At 46.1% G+C, this 18,413-nt stretch overlaps 1 protein-coding gene across 1 annotated transcript in view; it reads left to right on the forward strand.

The window, feature by feature from the left end:
- The window catches only part of LOC126474796 (probable G-protein coupled receptor AH9.1), a gene marked incomplete at its 5' end in the record, with an annotated part of 76,302 nt that overhangs the window by 39,409 nt on the left and 18,480 nt on the right, over nucleotides 1–18,413 (forward strand). The window contains 2 exons of the mRNA XM_050102306.1: nucleotides 6,938–7,206; nucleotides 17,948–18,145. Of these exons, the coding sequence (XP_049958263.1) occupies nucleotides 6,938–7,206; nucleotides 17,948–18,145 (467 nt within the window). The remainder of the gene's footprint in view (nucleotides 1–6,937; nucleotides 7,207–17,947; nucleotides 18,146–18,413) is intronic.

Genomic DNA, 18,413 nt, shown 5'->3' on the forward strand with positions numbered 1-18,413 from the left:
ATTTATAAACACCGTGTACAATGAAATTCCTGTTTCCTGTTATAAAAAGCATCTAAAGACATATAGAACCACAGCTGGAAGCGAACGGTTCCAATTGATCATCTACGCTGAGGTGGCAAAACATGGATACATCCCTATATCGTTTCGGGCCTCCTTTTGCCCGGCGTAGTATAGCAACTCGGCGTTGACTCAACAACTCTTTGGAAGTCCTCTACAGAAATATTGAGCCATGTTGCCTCTATAGCTGACCATAATCGCGAAAGTGTTGCCAGTGTAGGCTTTTGCGCACGAACTGACCTATAGATTATGCCCCGTAAATGTTCGGTGGGATTCATGTCGTGTAAAGTAGATGCCCAAATCATTCGCTGGAACTGTCGAGAATGTTCTTCAGACCAGTTGCGAACAACTGTGCCCTAGTAACAAGGCGCATTGTCATCCATAAAAATTCCATCGTTGTTCGAGAACATGAAATCCGTGAATGGCTGCATGTGGTTTCCAAGTAGCGTAAAATTCACAGGACACAGTCCACTCCATGTAAGCCGGCCGCTGTGGACGAGCGGTTCTAGGCGCTTCAGTCCGGAACCGCCCTGCTGCTACGGTCGCAGGTTCAAATCCTGCCTCGGGCATGGATGTGTATGATGTCTTTAGATTACTTAGTTTAAGTAGTTTTAAGTTCTAGGGGACTGATGACCTCCGATGTTAAGTCCCATAGTGCTCAGAGCCATTTGAACCATTTTTTTGATACCTTCGTTGTGTGGCGCCAGGGTGAGGAAGAGCTCGGGTATTTCCTAAGACACTTGAACAGTCTCCATTCCAACATAAAATTTTCCGTGGAGGTAGAAGAGGACCAACAACTAGCCTTTCTAGATGAACTGGTCACGAGGTGTAGTGAAATCCTTGGCTAACGCATGTATCAAAATCCGATACACACGAATATAACCTGCACAAACTGTAAAATCGGCACACGATCCAGAAAATAAGCATTATTAATACGCTCGTAACTAGACGAATATGTCAGCCGCAGCGCGTCAGACGCGATAAGCGGCACCTAGTAAGCGTTCTGAGTAGTAATGGGTACTCCACCAGTCACTTAAGAAGTAATTCAGAATGAAACACTCGGCTACGCGACACACCGGGAAAGAACAGGTCGGATACGGCCTTGCTGCCATACGTTTCCAGAGTGACGGACAGAATCGGCCGTATGTTGGGCAAACGCGGCGCCAAGACTATATATAAACCGATAAAGAAGATCAAAGAGCGTCTCAAATCAGCAAAGGAGAGAAGGGACCCGTTTGCAATTTCGAGGATATACCACATACCCTGTACATGTGGAAAATTCTATGCTGGAATGTCTGGACCATCCATTAACACCAGGATCACCGAAAATAAGCGACATTGCAGGTTGGAACAGTTGGAGAAATCGGCCGTGGCGGAGTACGCGCTGTGTGAAATCGACCGCATATAAAATTAGCCGACACGGAAGTTCTTGCTGTAGAGAAGAACCATCACACCCGCCTGTTCAGCGAAGCCATAGAAATACACAAGCATTACAGTAACTTCAGCAACAAAGAAGAAAGCGTCAAGACGAACGGATCCTGTATTCCCGTGCTGCAGCGAACGACCGTTGCAGATAGTAAGGGGAGAATCGCAGTGGTAATGACCACGGAAAAGCCCTTGGATGTTGGCGCTCCAGGTACTTTGTATAACTGCGACCGCGAGCTCGACTCCAGTCTACCACCAGCAATGAAGGGTGAATCTCTGACAATGGCAGCCAGTCGTGCTGGCGAAACTCCAGAAAAATTATCAAACAAACGTAGAAGAACCCGAGACAGAAGCCATCAATGTATAATGACGTCCTGTCGAGCCCGTCAAAGCGGGAAAAATCGTATCATGTGAAATGATAGCATCGACGGTCTACCGAAATTTTCTTGACCTTTAATAGATGGGAAACACAAAGTGTTAACAGATTCTATTCGATTTTAATCGACTTTAGTTTTAGACAGTAAAATAAAATCGACAAATAAAAGTTTTAATGAGTGAGCAAGGCACGTCGCGCGCTTGCATCGGCCATCACTAGGGGATATTACCCAATGGACCATAGAAGCGAACACGAAAAATATCCATTTGAGTGGTTAACGGGGGACGTTCATGACAAACACACACTATTTAAACTATGCACAAAATTTACAACTTTGAAGATACGGCAATCAAATTTGGTACCATGTTTTAAATGAAAGTAATACATTTACTGTTAAGGTCCTTGGATTACGTATATTTAACTTTTGTTATGGAATTTAAAAATCTGCCGCGCAGGATTAGCCGAGCGGTCTAAGGTGCTGCAGCCATGGACTGTGCGGCTAATCCCGGCGGAGGTTCGAGTCCTCCCTCAGGCATGGGTGTGTGTGTTTGTTCTTAGGATAATTTAGGTTACGTAGTGTGTACGCTTAGGGACTGATGAACTTAGCAGTTAAGGCCCATAAGATTTGGCACACATTTGAACTTTTTTTTTAAATCTTATTTCCAAAAAATAATATATGTACTTTTTCTCAGAAACTAGTCAAGAGATTTCTACAAAAGTTTCTTTGTTTAGTCTTTCTGCCTTTATGAAATGTTCTCATGAAGTTGTTTTGGAATATATCGAATAGGAGGATATCAATAATTTTTTAATAATAATTCTGTAATTTTAACATAAAATACACGCAAAATTCCAAGCAAATTGCCTCATATCCCAGCTTACACTGGGAATTTCTAAATTTTATTTTGAGACAACCTTTATTGAATGTATAGAAAAAAATACAAAAATTCATACTTCTAGACTTCCTAGACTCTGAGGAAAAAAGAACATAAACATTTGAAAACATAATTTTCAGGAAATGCGATTTAAAGTTCAACTAACGTTTTTTCTTATGTCACCTCTTCAGAAGACCCCAGATTTCTACTCAGGGTCTTCTTTCCCTTGAAGACTCATCTTCTGGTTTCTTGTTTTCTGCCGTCTTTGCTTTATCAAGTCTTCAACTATCTCTTCAGCTACAGAGAGATGGTGTAAATCTATTTTCATTATTATGTCTTGAGTGAAATTTCGTATCTTAAAGCCTATTCTCTCTATTACCCTCATCCTCCCCACGTTCTCATAATTAAATACAAGAACTGCATCCTAAGTTTCAACTTTGACAATTGTATTAGATGGAAATGTGGTTTTAGAGCATCGTTTTGATATGAGTGAATTTAAAGACTCATTTGGATTGTGGGTTTTGCCACGAACCCACTTTTTTAAATACTTATATGTATATGGTGTCTGTTCTTTCGGACATGTCCAAAAGAATATACACCATATCCATATACACTCCTGGAAATTGAAATAAGAACACCGTGAATTCATTGTCCCAGGAAGGGGAAACTTTATTGACACATTCCTGGGGTCAGATACATCACATGATCACACTGACAGAACCACAGGCACATAGACACAGGCAACAGAGCATGCACAATTTCGGCACTAGTACAGTGTATATCCACCTTTCGCAGCAATGCAGGCTGCTATCCTCCCATGGAGACGATCGTAGAGATGCTGGATGTAGTCCTGTGGAACGGCTTGCCATACCATTTCCACCTGGCGCCTCAGTTGGACCAGCGTTCGTGCTGGACGTGCAGACCGCGTGAAGCGACGCTTCATCCAGTCCCAAACATGCTCAATGGGGGACAGATCCGGAGATCTTGCTGGCCAGGGTAGTTGACTTACACCTTCTAGAGCACGTTGGGTGGCACGGGATACATGCGGACGTGCATTGTCCTGCTGGAACAGCAAGTTCCCTTGCCGGTCTAGGAATGGTAGAACGATGGGTTCGATGACGGTTTGGATGTACCGTGCACTATTCAGTGTCCCCTCGACGATCACCAGTGGTGTACGGCCAGTGTAGGAGATCGCTCCCCACACCATGATGCCGGGTGTTGGCCCTGTGTGCCTCGGTCGTATGCAGTCCTGATTGTAGCGCTCACCTGCACGGCGCCAAACACGCATACGACCATCATTGGCACCAAGGCAGAAGCGACTCTCATCGCTGAAGACGACACGTCTCCATTCGTCCCTCCATTCACGCCTGTCGCGACACCACTGGAGGCGGGCTGCACGATGTTGGGGCGTGAGCGGAAGACGGCCTAACGGTGTGCGGGACCGTAGCCCAGCTTCATGGAGACGGTTGCGAATGGTCCTCGCCGATACCCCAGGAGCAACAGTGTCCCTAATTTGCTGGGAAGTGGCGGTGCGGCCCCCTACGGCACTGCGTAGGATCCTACGGTCTTGGCGTGCATCCGTGCGTCGCTGCGGTCCGGTCCCAGGTCGACGGGCACGTGCATCTTCCGCCGACCACTGGCGACAACATCGATGTACTGTGGAGACCTCACGCCCCACGTGTTGAGCAATTCGGCGGTACGTCCACCCGGCCTCCCGCATGCCCACTATACGCCCTCGCTCAAAGTCCGTCAACTGCACATACGGTTCACGTCCACGCTGTCGCGGCATGCTACCAGTGTTAAAGACTGCGATGGAGCTCCGTATGCCACGGCAAACTGGCTGACACTGACGGCGGCGGTGCACAAATGCTGCGCAGCTAGCGCCATTCGACGGCCAACACCGCGGTTCCTGGTGTGTCCGCTGTGCCGTGCGTCTGATCATTGCTTGTACAGCCCTCTCGCAGTGTCCGGAGCAAGTATGGTGGGTCTGACACACCGGTGTCAATGTGTTCTGATTTCCATTTCCAGGAGTGTAAGTATGTAGTTCTGTAAATACCTCCCATGCCCTTCTTCTTCTGTGCGGATGCACACATATTCCCCGAACTCTTACGGGACTTGGTAAGAATGTCTTCCACCAGTAATGAGTGTGTTGTGTTGGGGCGGGACACTACTAATGAAGTGAGTGGACACACAAGGTGCGAATGTGGGTCTCGCGGGAGGCGTGCGCGAGATAGTCCCTGCAGTCGCACTATCCTCTGTGCCCTCGGTGGCTCAGATGGACAGCCGGCACGGTAGCTCAGCGTGTTCGGTCGGAGAGCTGATTGGCCTCTGGAATAAAAACACTGAGTGGAAGGATCAACAAACGAACTTTAACGTATGTCATGTGACGTCCGCAACGACCATACCCAACGATCAAAAAAAAAAAAATTGGATAGAGCATCTGCCATGTAAGCAGGAGAAACCGGGTTCGAGTCGCGGTCGGGGCACACATTTTCACCTGCTCCGTTGATATATATCAATGCCCGTCAGCAGCTGAATGTTTTACTATAATTATACTTTTGAATACATTATGGGAGTAGCAGTGATCAATGTCTTACAAATATTTACCATTAAAAACAGTCTTGATCACGATTTATTTATCAAGGTGACCGGTTTCGACCACTACTGTGGTCGTATTCAGTCCATTGAGTAGGAACCTCTTTCTGTTCGAGAATCACTACTCTAAGTAGTAGTACTAGTAGTGGCACAGGCGATGAATGGCATGTTCATCTGATGACTCCATGTGGAAATATGTAGCCCATGCCGCACTTTTCATCTCACTTACACTGTACAGCGTCCGTCTGATAGCCTTGCTATCTCCGTCCATAGCGCAAGGCAACACCAGAATTGCCTTTTCATTAAAAGAAAGCTGCAGTTGTTCACTGAGCTAGCGTGGATGTGTTACTTCAAAAAGTGGGCGTGGCAGGAATGTCCCGTCAGACATTTGATTATTTTTCAGGCACTTCGTATGCGAGTTCATCATTGAAACTTCGGCAACTTGTTGTCCATCAGTTCGACTGATAAATAAATAAAAATTAAAAAATTTACATTTTAGACCAATTTCACGAGCGTTCCCCCCTTGACTCTTGTTGTCCATCAGTTCGACTAATAAATAAAAAATAAATTGAAACTTTACATTTTCGGCCAATTTCACGAGCGTCCCCCCTTGGCTCTTGTTGTCCATCAGTTCTACTAATATGGCCGGCCGGTGTGGCCGTGCGGTTAAAGGCGCTTCAGTCTGGAACCGCGTTACCGCTGCGGTCGCAGGTTCGAATCCTGCCTCGGGCATGGATGTGTGTGATGTCCTTAGGTTAGTTAGGTTTAAGTAGTTCTAAGTTCTTGGGGACTGATGACCACAGAAGTTAAGTCCCATAGTGCTCAGAGCCATTTGAACCATTTAGTTCTACTAATAAATAAAAAATAAATTGAAAATTTACATTTTCGGCCAATTTCACGAGCGTCCGCCCTTGACTCTTATTGTCCATCAGTTCTACTAATAAATGAAAAATAAATTTAAAATTTAAATTTTCGGCCAATTTCACGAGCGTTCCCCCCTTGACTCTTGTTGTCCACCAGTTCTACTAATAAATAAAAAATAAATTGAAAATTTACATTTTCACGAGCGTCTCCCCTTGACTCTTGTTGTCCATCAGTTCTACTAATAAATAAAAAATAAATTGAAAATATACATTTTCGGCCTATTTCACGAGCGTTCCGCCCTTGACTCTTGTTGTCCACCATTTCTACTAATAAATAAAAAATAAATTGAAAATTTACATTTTCGGCCAATTTCACGAGCGTCCCCCCTTGACTCTTGTTGTCCATCAGTTCGACTAATAAATAAAAAATAAATTGAAAATTTACATTTTAGGCCAATTTCACGAGCGTTCCCCCCTTGACTCTTGTTGTCCATCAGTTCTACTAATAAATAATAAATAAATAAATTGAAAATTTACATTTTCACGACGTCTCCCCTTGACTCTTGTTGTCCATCAGTTCGACTAATAAATAAAAAATAAATTGAAAATTTACATTTTCGGCCAATTTCACGACCGTCCCCCCTTGACTCTTGTTGTCCATCAGTTCGACTAATAAATAAAAAATAAATTGAAAATTTACATTTTCGGCCAATTTCACGAGCGTGTCCCCCCTTGACTCTTTCCCGCAGGCGTGGGCGTGATGATGCTGCTGGCGCTGACGGTGGAGCGGTACGTGTCGGTGTGCCGGCCGGGCCGCGCGCGCGCGCTGTCCGGGCCGCCGCGGCTGCCCGTCGTGCTGATCCCGCTGCTCACGTTCGCCGCCTACATGCCCACCGCCTTCCGCTGGCGCCTCAGCGCCTGCACCGACCCGTCCACCGGTGGGCTCCTCTACCGCCGCGTCGCCAACCACCTGCTCGAGGGCTCTCTGCTCTACGACGTCTACAAGGTCGCGTTAGAGGTAAACACCTGCCACTTTTCCCTCTCTTATTCCTCATCTACTCTGACGGGCCACAAACATCGTGACCACTGAACACCGTGAGACTGAAAGTCGCTTTGTGACGGCTGCAGACATATGTCAGGATAAGGTTAGTATACAGGCGATTCCGCGATAACACACTACTGGCCATTAAAAATGCTACACCAAGAAGAAATGCAGATGATAAACGGATATTCATTGGACAAATATATTATACTAGAACTGAGACGTGATTACATTTTCACGCAATTTGGGTGCATAGATCCTGAGAAATCAGTGCTCAGAACAACCACCTCTCGCCGTAATAACGGTCTTGATACGCCTGAGCAATGAGTCAAACAGAGCTTGGATGAGGTGTACAGGTACAGCTGCCCATGCAGCTTCAACACGATACCACAGTCCATCAAGAGTAGTGACTGGCGTATTGTGACGAGCCAGTTGCTCGGCCACCATTGACCAGACGTTTTCAGTTCGTGAGAGATCTGGAGAATGTGCTGACCAGGGCAACAGTCAAACATTATCTGTATCCAGAAAGGCCCGTACAGGACCTGCAACATGCGGTCGTGCATTATCCTGCTGAAATGTAGGGTTTTGCAGGGATCGAATGAAGGGTCGTAACACATCTGAAATGTAACGTCCACTGTTCAAAGTGACGTCAATGCGAACAAGAGGTTACCGAGACATGTAACCAATGGCACCCCATACCATCACGCCGGGTGATACGCCAGTATGTCGATGACGAATACACGCTTCCAATGTGCGTTCACGGCGATGTCGCCAAACACGGATACGACCATCATGACGCTCTAAAAGAACCTGGATTCATCCGAAAAAATGGCATTTTGCCATTTGTGCACCCAGGTTCGCCGTTCAGTACACCATCGCAGGCGCTCCTGTCTGTGATGCAGCGTCAAGGGTAACTGCAGCCATGATCTCCGAGCTGATAGTCCATGCTGCCGCAAACGTCGTCGAACTTCTTGTGCAGATGGTTTTTGTCTTGAAAACGTCCCCATCTGTTGACTCAAGGATCGAGACATGGCTGCACGATCCGATACAGCCATGCGGATAAGATGCCTGTCATCTCGACTGCTATTGATACGAGGGCGTTGGGATCCAGCACGGCGTTCCGTATTGCCCTCCTGAATCCACCGATTCCATATTCTGCTAACAGTCATTGGATCTCGACCAACGCGAATAGCAGTGTCACGATACGATAAACCGCAATCGCCATAGGCTACAATCCGACCTTTATCAAAGTCGGAAACGTGATGGTACGCATTTCTCCTCCTTACACGAGGCATCACAACAACGTTTTACAGGAAACGCCGATCAGCTGCTGTTTGTGTATGAGATATTGGTTGGAAACTTTCCTATGTCAGTACGTTGAAGGTGTTGCCACCGGCGCCAACCTTGTTTGAATGCTCTGAAAAGCTAATCATTTGCTTATCACAGCATCTTCTTCCTGTCGGTTAAATTTCGCGTCTGTAGCACGTCATCTTCGTGGTGTAGCAATTTTAATGGCCAGTAGTGTATTACAACCTTTCACGGATGATGGACAAGGGTAAATGAATAGCCATTTATTGAAAGGGTAGACGTAACTTTTTTTATCATTTTTCGCTTTTTGCCTGATTATGAAACAGTAGATGTAGGCCTATAATTCTATGCTAAATACATTGAAGAGCCGAAGTAACTGGTACACCTGCCTAATATCGCGTAGGGCCACTGCGAGCACGCGGATGTGCCGCAGCACGACTTGGTATGGACTCGATTAATGTCTGAAGTAGTGCTGGAGGGAACTGACACCATGAATCCTGCAGGACTGTCCGTAAATCCGTAAGAGTACAAGGCGTTGGAGATCTCTTCTGAACAGCACGTTGCAAGGAATGCTCAATAATGATCATGTCTGGGGAGTTTGGACCCAGCGAAAGAGCTTAAACTCAGAAGAGTGTTCCCGGAGCGCTCTGTAGCAATTCTGGGCGTGTGGTGTGTCACATTGTCCCGACGGAATTGCCCAAGTCCGTCGGATTGCGCAATGGATATGAATGGCTCAAATGGTTCAAATGGCCCTGAGCACTATGGGACTAAACTTCTGAGGTCATCAGTCCCCTAGAACTTAGAGCTACTTAAACCTAACTAACCTAAGGACACCACACACATTCATACCCGAGGCAGGATTCGAAACTGCGACCGTAGTGGTCGCGCGGTTCCACAGTGAAGCGCCTAGAACCGCTCGGCCACACCGGCCGGCGATATGGATGGATGCAGGTGATCAGACAGAATGCTTACGTACGCTAACCTGTCAGAGTCGTATCTAAATGTATCACGGGTCCCATATCACTCCAACTGCACACGCCCCACAACATTACTGAGCCTCCACCGGCTTGAACAGTCCCCTGCTGACATGCGGAATCCATGGAAACTTTTTGGGGAAATTTATGGTAAGTTTTTATGAGACCAAACGGCTGAATTTATCGGTCCCTAGGCTTACACACTAATTAATCTAACTTACGCTAAGGACAACACACACACCCATGCCCGAGCGAAGACTCGAACCTCCGACGTGGGGAGCCGCGATAACCGTGACAAGCCGAAGGGTCTATGGATTCATGAGGTTGTATTCATAACTGTACACGTCCATCCGCTCGATACAATTTGAAACGAGACTTGTCCTACCAGGCAACATGTTTCCAGTCATCAATAGTCCAATCTCGGTGTTCAGTGGCCCAGGTGGGGCGTAGAGTTTTCCGTCGTGCAGTCATCAAGGGAACACGATTGGGCCTCCGGTTCCAAAAGTCCATATCGATGATGTTTCGTTGAATAGTTCGCACGCTGACAGTTGTTGAAGGCCCAGCACTGAAATCTGCAGCAATTTCCGGAAGGGTTGCACGTCCGTCACGTTGAACGGTTCTCTTCAGTCGTCGTTGGTCTCGTTCTTGCAGGATCTTTTTCCGGCTGCAGTGATGTCGGAGATTTCATGTTTTACCGAATTCCTGGTGTTCACAGTACACTCGTGAAACGGTCGTACAGGAAAATCCCCACTTCATCGCAATCTTGGAGATGCTACGTCCCAACGCTCGTGCGCCGACTGTAACACCACGTTCAAACTCACTTCAACCTTGATAACGTGCCATTGTAGCAGCAGTAACCGATCTAACAACTGCGGAGACACTTCTAGTAGTACACAGGCGTTGCCGTCCACAGCGCCGTATTCTTCCTGTTTACATACCTCTGCTTTGAATACCCATGCCTATACCAGTTTCTTAGGCTCTTCAGTGTGTCTTAATTGCAAGTAATTTTAAAATGCTGTTGTTTCCTTCATATTTTGTTAAAAGATCAAATATTCTGGACATCCGCCATTTTATCAAAATATTTCATGTTACCTTGTTACTGAATTGACAATGTGTTTTGACGCCTGTTAGTGAAGAGCACAATAATGCATTATAAAATCTGGATTACTGTGTATTCATTTTACTGTTTGAAAGGACATTTAGCACCATGGTTTCCTGAGATGAAGATGTATATTTTCTTGGAGGGAAAAGTAAATCAAACCCTCAAATCAATACGAGAAATGCACTGAGGTGATAAAAGTCATGGGATAGCGATATGCAAGTATAAGATGAGAGTAGCATCGCGTACAGAAATTATAAAAGGGCGGAGCTGTCATTTGTACTCAGGTGATTCATGTGAAAAGGTTTCCGACGTGATTATGGCCGCACGACAGAAATTAACAGAATTTGAACGCCGAATGATAGTTGGAGCTACACGCATGGGAGATTCCACTTCGGAAATCGATAGGGAATTCATTATCCCGGGATGTCCAATGTCAAGTGTGTGCCGAGAATACCACTTTTCAGGCATTACCTCTCACCACGGACAACGCAGTGGCTGACGGCCTTCACGTAACAACCGAGAGCAGGGCCGTCTGCGTAGAATTGTCAGAGCTAACAGACAAGCAACACTGCGTGAAATAACTGCAAAAATCAATCTGAGACGTACGACGTACGTATCCGTAAGGACAGTGCGGCGAAATCTGGCATTAAAGGGCTGTGGCAGCAGACTACCTACACGAGTGTCTTTGCTAACAGCATGTCGTCGCCTGCAGCGTCTCTACTGGGCTAGTGACCCTGTCACTTGGACCATATAAATACCTGACCTAGTCAGATGAGTTACGATTGTAGTTGGGAAGAGCTGATAGTACGTTTCTATTGTGTCGCGGACCCTACAAAGCCGTGGACCCAGGTTGTTAACAAGGCACTGTGCGAGTCGGTGTTGGCTACATAATGATGTGGGCTGTGGTGACATGGAATGGGCTGTCTTCTGGTTCAACTGTACCGATCTTATACTGTAATGGTTATGTTCAATTACTTGGAGACTATTTGCAGCCATTCGTGGACTTCAAAAAATGGTTCAAATGGCTCTGAGCACTATGGGACTTAACTTCTGAGGTCATCAGTCCCCTAGAACTTAGAACTACTTAAACCTAACTAACCTAAGGACATCGCTCACATCCATGCCCCAAGCAAGATTCGAACCTGCGACCGTAGCGGTCGCGTGGTTCCAGACTGCAGCGCCTAGAACCGCTCAGCCACTCCGGCCGGCTCGTGGACTTCAATTATGGATAGGAATACGCCTTATCCGTGGGCCGCAATAGTTCGCGAATGGTTTGAAGAACATTATGGTAAGTTCGATTGAATGATTTGGCCACACAGAGAGCCTGACATGAATACCACCGAAAACTTGAGATATAATCGGGAGGTCAGTTCGTGCACAAAGTCCTGCACCCCCAACACCTTCTCAGTTATGGACGGATATACAGACGTGTTCAAATTATTAGACAGTTATTACACATTTACATCCACATACTCATTATATTTGTGCATTCAATACTTTGTATACATGCCTTGGTTCTTAATCAATTTTTTTTCCTGTTTGGTATTTTTTTATTAACTTTTCACATGACATTTTAATATCATTGTCATGGTACCAGATTTCCTCTAGTTTCTCTACGAGATCTTGTTTTGTGGTTATTGTAAATTTCCTTATCCTCCGTTTCACAATAGCCCATAAATTTTCAATTGGGTTCATATTAGGGCTATTCCCTGGCCAGGACAACACTTTCAGTTGCTTTTCTTCCACGTGCTTGGAAACACTTTTGGCTTTGTGACAAGGTGCCCCATCATGCATAAAGATGGCATCTTTATTAGGAAACCACTCATTTATTTGGGGCGAAAGTTACTTTTCAAGGATTTCTTTACACTGTTCTTGCCTCATTGTCCCTTCAACAATGTGTAATCTTCCAAGACCTTTCACAGGCATCACACGCCGCACCAAAAAGGAAGTTGGATACTTCACACATTGCTGCACACACACACAGCTTTGAAATGTTCTCCAGGTCTGCGACGAATATACTGGTTGCTTTCTTCAATCACAGTGAATACAGATTCATCACTGAAGCATACCTGAAGCATGTGTACAAAATTGCCAGTTAGAAAACTGGGGAATAGTAGCATAGGAGGCCTCAACATTCCAAAATTCAAATGTGCATGTCTTCAGTATCAATAAAACATCACAATTTCAAGCGAAAACTCCTAACTGTAGAGACCAGACCCACTTAATTTACCATATCACTACACATACCTTAACCCAGTCCTCACCTGTCCACTCCTGAAATTGTTTAGCCCACTGCAATCTTTTGGGTTTTCATGGCAGGTGTGATTTTCTGTTTTTCCTTGGTTGGCATGCCTTTAAACCACATTCAAACAGCCTCCTCCTCACTGTCACAGGCGAAACTTCAACACCCAAACCTTTCAGCTGATGGCTCATGTCTGTAGAAGTAAGTTTACTGTTCATTGTTGCATGTTTGTAGGTCTTCTCATTGTTCTAGGGCTGATTTTTCTTTTACGTCCACATTTTCCTTTCCTGTTTGGCTTGTATTCACCACATTTCTGCACTGAAAGTTTGATTGTGCTGACCCCATTTTCTGTAATATTTTCATTCTGTCAGCAATGTCTTGCTGTGTATAAATATTTTCAGCAAGAAGTGCTACCACAGCCGAAACTTCACAAGATGAAACATCTTTCGTCTTCCCCATAATCTCACTCTCTTTGGAAACTCCACGATTTATTACTATAGCTAAAAACATACAAGTTCACAAGCTATGTAATGTCTTGTTAATGTAGCAAGAAGTTGATAGAATAGATAACAAGCTGAAGTACACCACAGAAGTATAAAACATTACTGTAAACACAGTTTCAAAGCATATACACCGACAACTAACACCAACACAATTTGGAGAGAAAGTGAGAAATGTTACCAACTGTGAAAAATTCTGTGATCTGTGAGTTGCTTTGAAGGGAAATTTCGTGGCATCAATCAAACCATTAAAACAAATCAATTACTACTCTTTTCTCTCCTTATTTTACACCAGAAAACTTAAGAGTATCAAAAATAATCGTTTATTCTAATAATTTGAACGAGTTTGTAGATGCAGTGTGGCTCAGTATTTCTGCAGGGGATTTCCAACGACTTGCTGAGTCCATACCACCTCGAGTTCCTACACTACGCTGGAAAAAAGGAGGTCCAACAGGATATTAGGACGTATCTCTTGACTTTCGTCACTTCAGTGTATTATGAATGAAGTGCGGATGTGAAGAGGGCGTCATGCAAGAACAATCGGAATCAAGCACATGCTAAGCACATGCTAAGAATGAGAAAAGCATGGGGAACGAAATCGGACTTGTCTTTTGAAGCGAACGCTCCCATCACCTACCTTAAGTGATGGAGGGAAATCATGGAAAACCTAAATCTGGATGGCCGGATAGGTATTTGAACCGCCGCCCTCCCGAATGCGAATCCCGTGTCTGGACCCCTGCCTCATTTCGCTCGGTAAACTAACTTAGCACAAACACGACTTATTCTGTAAAAAATACTGATGGGAAATGGGGAGTAGGAGCATCGGAAACAGCCAACGCCCCTACGAATGGGAGTGGGGGATGGGAAGGAGGTGACAAGTAATCTGAAACAACAAACATTAGTGCTCTGTCTGCTGTATTTGCTGTTGCTAGGTTGACAACTGACATTTAGGGGTGGATGTACGATTGTGTGATTTCTGCTCTTATTTCACGCAGTGTTGCTTGCCCATTAGGACTGAAAACTCTACGCAAACACCCCTGCTCTCGGCTGTTAAGTGAAGGCCGTCAACCACTGTGTTGTCTGTGGTGAGAGGTAATGCCTGAAATTAGGTATTCTCCGCACAGTCTGGACACTGGAGAACTCTGTATATTGAATTCCCTAACGATTTCGAAACTGAAAATCCCATGTGTGCAGCAGCTCCAACTAGCATCCCGTTGTTAATTCCTGTCGTGCGGCCATATACACGTTGTAAATCTTTTCACATGAATCACCAGAGAACAAATGACAGCACCACCAATGCATGTCCTTTTAAATACACATCAAAAAAAGTTATCACCTCGGTTCCGAGAGTTCAGGAACCTGTACAGAATATTGGAATAGAGATCAACATAAACATCATTTCCGCCATTTTTGTTGCTCATGAAAACCACACATTGCATGTTGTACCGCCATACAGCGAGACCTTCAGAGGTGGTGGTCCAGATTGCTCTCGCTTCCCGCGCCCGGGTTCCCGGGTTCGATTCCCGGCGGGGTCAGGGATTTTCTCTGCCTCGTGATGACTGTGTGTTGTATGATGTCCTTAGGTTAGTTAGGTTTAAGTAGTTCTAAGTTCTAGGGGACTGATGACCATAGATGTTAAGTCCCATAGTGCTCAGAGTCATTTGAACCAACCAGATTGCTCTACACACCGGTATCTGTAATACCCTGCAGCAGCAAGTCCTCTGGCATTGATGCAGACCTGTATTCATCGTGTCATACTGTCCACAAGTTCATCAATGCACTGTTGGTCCACATCGTCCCAATGATGAGTGTCGCACATGCGATTCGGCGTAGATCCTTCAGAGTGGTTGGTGGGTCCGTCGTCCATAAACAGCCCTTTTTAGTTTATCCCAGGCATGTTCGATAGGGTTCATGTCTGGAGAACATGCTCGCCACTCTAGTCGAGCGATGTCGTTATCCCGAAGGAAGTCATTCACAAGATGTGCACGATGGGGGCGCGAATTGTCGTCCATGAAGACGAATGCCTCGCCAATATGCTGCCAATATGGTTGCACTATCGGTCGGTGGATGGCATTCACGTATCGTACAGCGGTTACGGCGCCTTCCGTGACCACCAGCAGCGTACGTCGGCCCCTGATAATGCCACCCCAAAACACCACCTTGCTGCACTCGCTGGACAGTGTGTCTAAGGCCTTCAGCCTGAGCAGGTTGCCTCAAAACGCGTCTCCGACGATCGTCTGGTTGAAGGCATATGCGACTCTCATCGGTGAAGAGAACGTTATGCCAATCCTGAGCGGTCCATTTGACATGTTGTTGGGTCCATCTGCACTGCGCTGCATGGTGTAGTGGTTGCAAAGATGGACCCCGCCATGGACGTCGGGAGTGAATTTGCGCATCATGCAGCCTATTGCTCACAGTTTGAGTCGTAACACGACGTCCTGTGGCTGCACGAAAAGCATTATTCAACATGGTGGCGTTGCTGTCAGGATTCCTCCGAGCCATAATCCGTAGGTAGCGGTCATCCACTGCAGTAGTAGCCCTTGGGCGGCCTGAGCGAGCCATTTCATCCACAGTTCCTGTCTCTGTGTATCTCCTCCATGTCCGAACAACATCGCTTTGGTTCACTCTACATCTACATCTACATACATACTCCGCAATCAGCCATACGGTGCGTGGCGAGGGGTACCTCATACCACAACTAGCATCTTCTTTCCCTGTTCCACTCCCAAACAGAACGAGGGAAAAATGACTGCCTATATGCCTCTGTACGAGCCCTAATCTCTCTTATTTTATCTTTGTGGTCTTTCCGCGAAATATAAGTTGGCGGCAGTAAAATTGTACTGCAGTCAGTCTCAAATGCTGGTTCTCTAAATTTACTCACTAGCGATTCATGAAAAGAACGCCTCCTTTCCTCCAGAGACTTCCACCCGAGTTCCTGAAGCATTTCCGTAACACTCGTGTGATGATCAAACCTACTAGTAACAGATCTAGCAGCCCACCTCTGAATTGCTTCCATGTCCTCCCTCAATCCGACCTGATAGGGAACCCAAATGCTCGAGCAGTACTCAAGAATAGGTCGTATTAGTGTTTTATGAGCGGTCTCCTTTACAGATGAACCACATCTTCCCAAAATTCTACCAATGAACCGAAGACGACTATCCGCCTTCCCCACAACTGCCATTACATGCTTGTCCCACTTCATATCGCTCTGCAATGTTACGCCCAAATATTTAATCGACGTGACTGTGTCAAGCGCTACACTACTAATGGAGTATTCAAATATTACGGGATTCTTTCTCCTATTCATCTGCATTAATTTATATTTATCTATATTTAGAGTTAGCTGCCATTCTTTACACCAATCACAAATCCTGTCCAAGTCATCTTGTATCCTCCTACAGTCACTCAACGACGAAACCTTTCCGTACACCACAGCATCATCAGCAAACAGCCACACATTGCTATCCACCCTATCCAAAAGATCATTTATGTAGATAGAAAACAACAGCGGACCTACCACACTTCCCTGGGGCAATCCAGATGATACCCTCACCTCCGATGAACACTCACCATCGAGACAACGTACTGGGTTCTATTACTTAAGAAGTCTTCGAGCCACTCACATATCTGGGAACCAATCCCATATGCTCGTACCTTAGTTAGGAGTCTGCAGTGGGGCAGTGAGTCAAACGCAATCCGGAAGTCAAGGAATATGGCATCCGTCAGATACCCTTCATCAATGGTTCGCAAGATATCATGCGAAAAAAGGGCGAGTTGCGTTTCGCAGGAGCGAGGCTTTCTAAAGCCGTGGTGATGCATGGACAGCAACTTCTCTGTCTCAAAGAAATTCATTATATTCGAACTGAGAATGTGTTCGAGAATCCTGCAACTAACCGATGTTAAGGATATTGTTCTGTAATTTTGAGGATCCGTCCTTCTACCCTTCTTATATACAGGCGTCACTTGCGCTTTTTCCAGTCGCTCGGGACTTTACGTTGGGCAAGAGATTCGCGATAAATGCAAAGAAGATGCCTGGTCACTTTTCTTGTTGAGAGCCCTTCCTGGCAAAAAGTAAAATGCGGAAGCGATCGAACCGTGGTACTGATCGTCTAGGCATGGTTGAACTGCAGACAACACGAGCCGTGTACCTCCGTCCTGGTGGAATGACTGGAACTGATCGGCTGTTGAACCCCCTCCATGTAATAGGCGCTGCTCATGCACGGTTGTTTACATCCTTGGGCGGGTTTAGTGGCATCTCTGAACAGTCAAAGGGGCTGTGTCTGTGATACAATATCCACAGTCAACGTCTGTCTTCAGGAGTTCTGGAAACTGTGATGCAAAACTTTTTTTGATGTATGTACTTTCTATACGCGATTCTACCGCCATCGGTATGTGTGCATATCGCTATCCCGTGACTTTTGTCGCCTCAGTGTAAACTAAAATAAACTAATTTTAAGACAGTTTATTGACAGAAGGAAAGGGTGACGGGTCCAGAAGCCCCTCGTAATGCACGCACTGCCGCTGGCTGTAGTATTTAGTAGCGGTGCTGCCTGCTGTGAGTCCCCTGGGTGACGGCGCGCCCGCGCGGCAGCTGGTGTTCAAGGTGTGCCCGACGCTGCTGCTGGCGGCGCTGAACCTGCGCATCATGCTGGTGTACCGCCGGTCGTGCGAGCGCCGGCGCCGCATGACGCTGTGCCGCAGCGCCTCCTCCGACCACGACGACACCCGGCACTTCGCCGAGGAGCGCCGGCTCGTCCTGCTGCTCGGCAGCACCTCCATCCTCTTCCTGGTGAGCCGCCGCTGGCCGAGCCGGACACTCGGCCAGCTCGCTGAACCGTACTCGGTAGAGAAATACAGCACACTGTACCACGTAGGTTTAACCAAGTTGGTGACTCCGATAGTTGGCCTCTGTGGCCATCACATCAAAAACTCTCAGCTGTTTATTGAGAAAATTAAACTGATCAGAGTTGATCCAAACGATATTTGCCCCCCTTCTTGCAGCGGATGTACCGTAGGTCTCTAGAAGAGCGTAGTGTTCCAAAGGATTGGAAAAGGGC

Source organism: Schistocerca serialis, chromosome 1 (assembly GCF_023864345.2).
Source record: "Schistocerca serialis cubense isolate TAMUIC-IGC-003099 chromosome 1, iqSchSeri2.2, whole genome shotgun sequence".
Taxonomy (NCBI): domain Eukaryota; kingdom Metazoa; phylum Arthropoda; class Insecta; order Orthoptera; family Acrididae; genus Schistocerca; species Schistocerca serialis.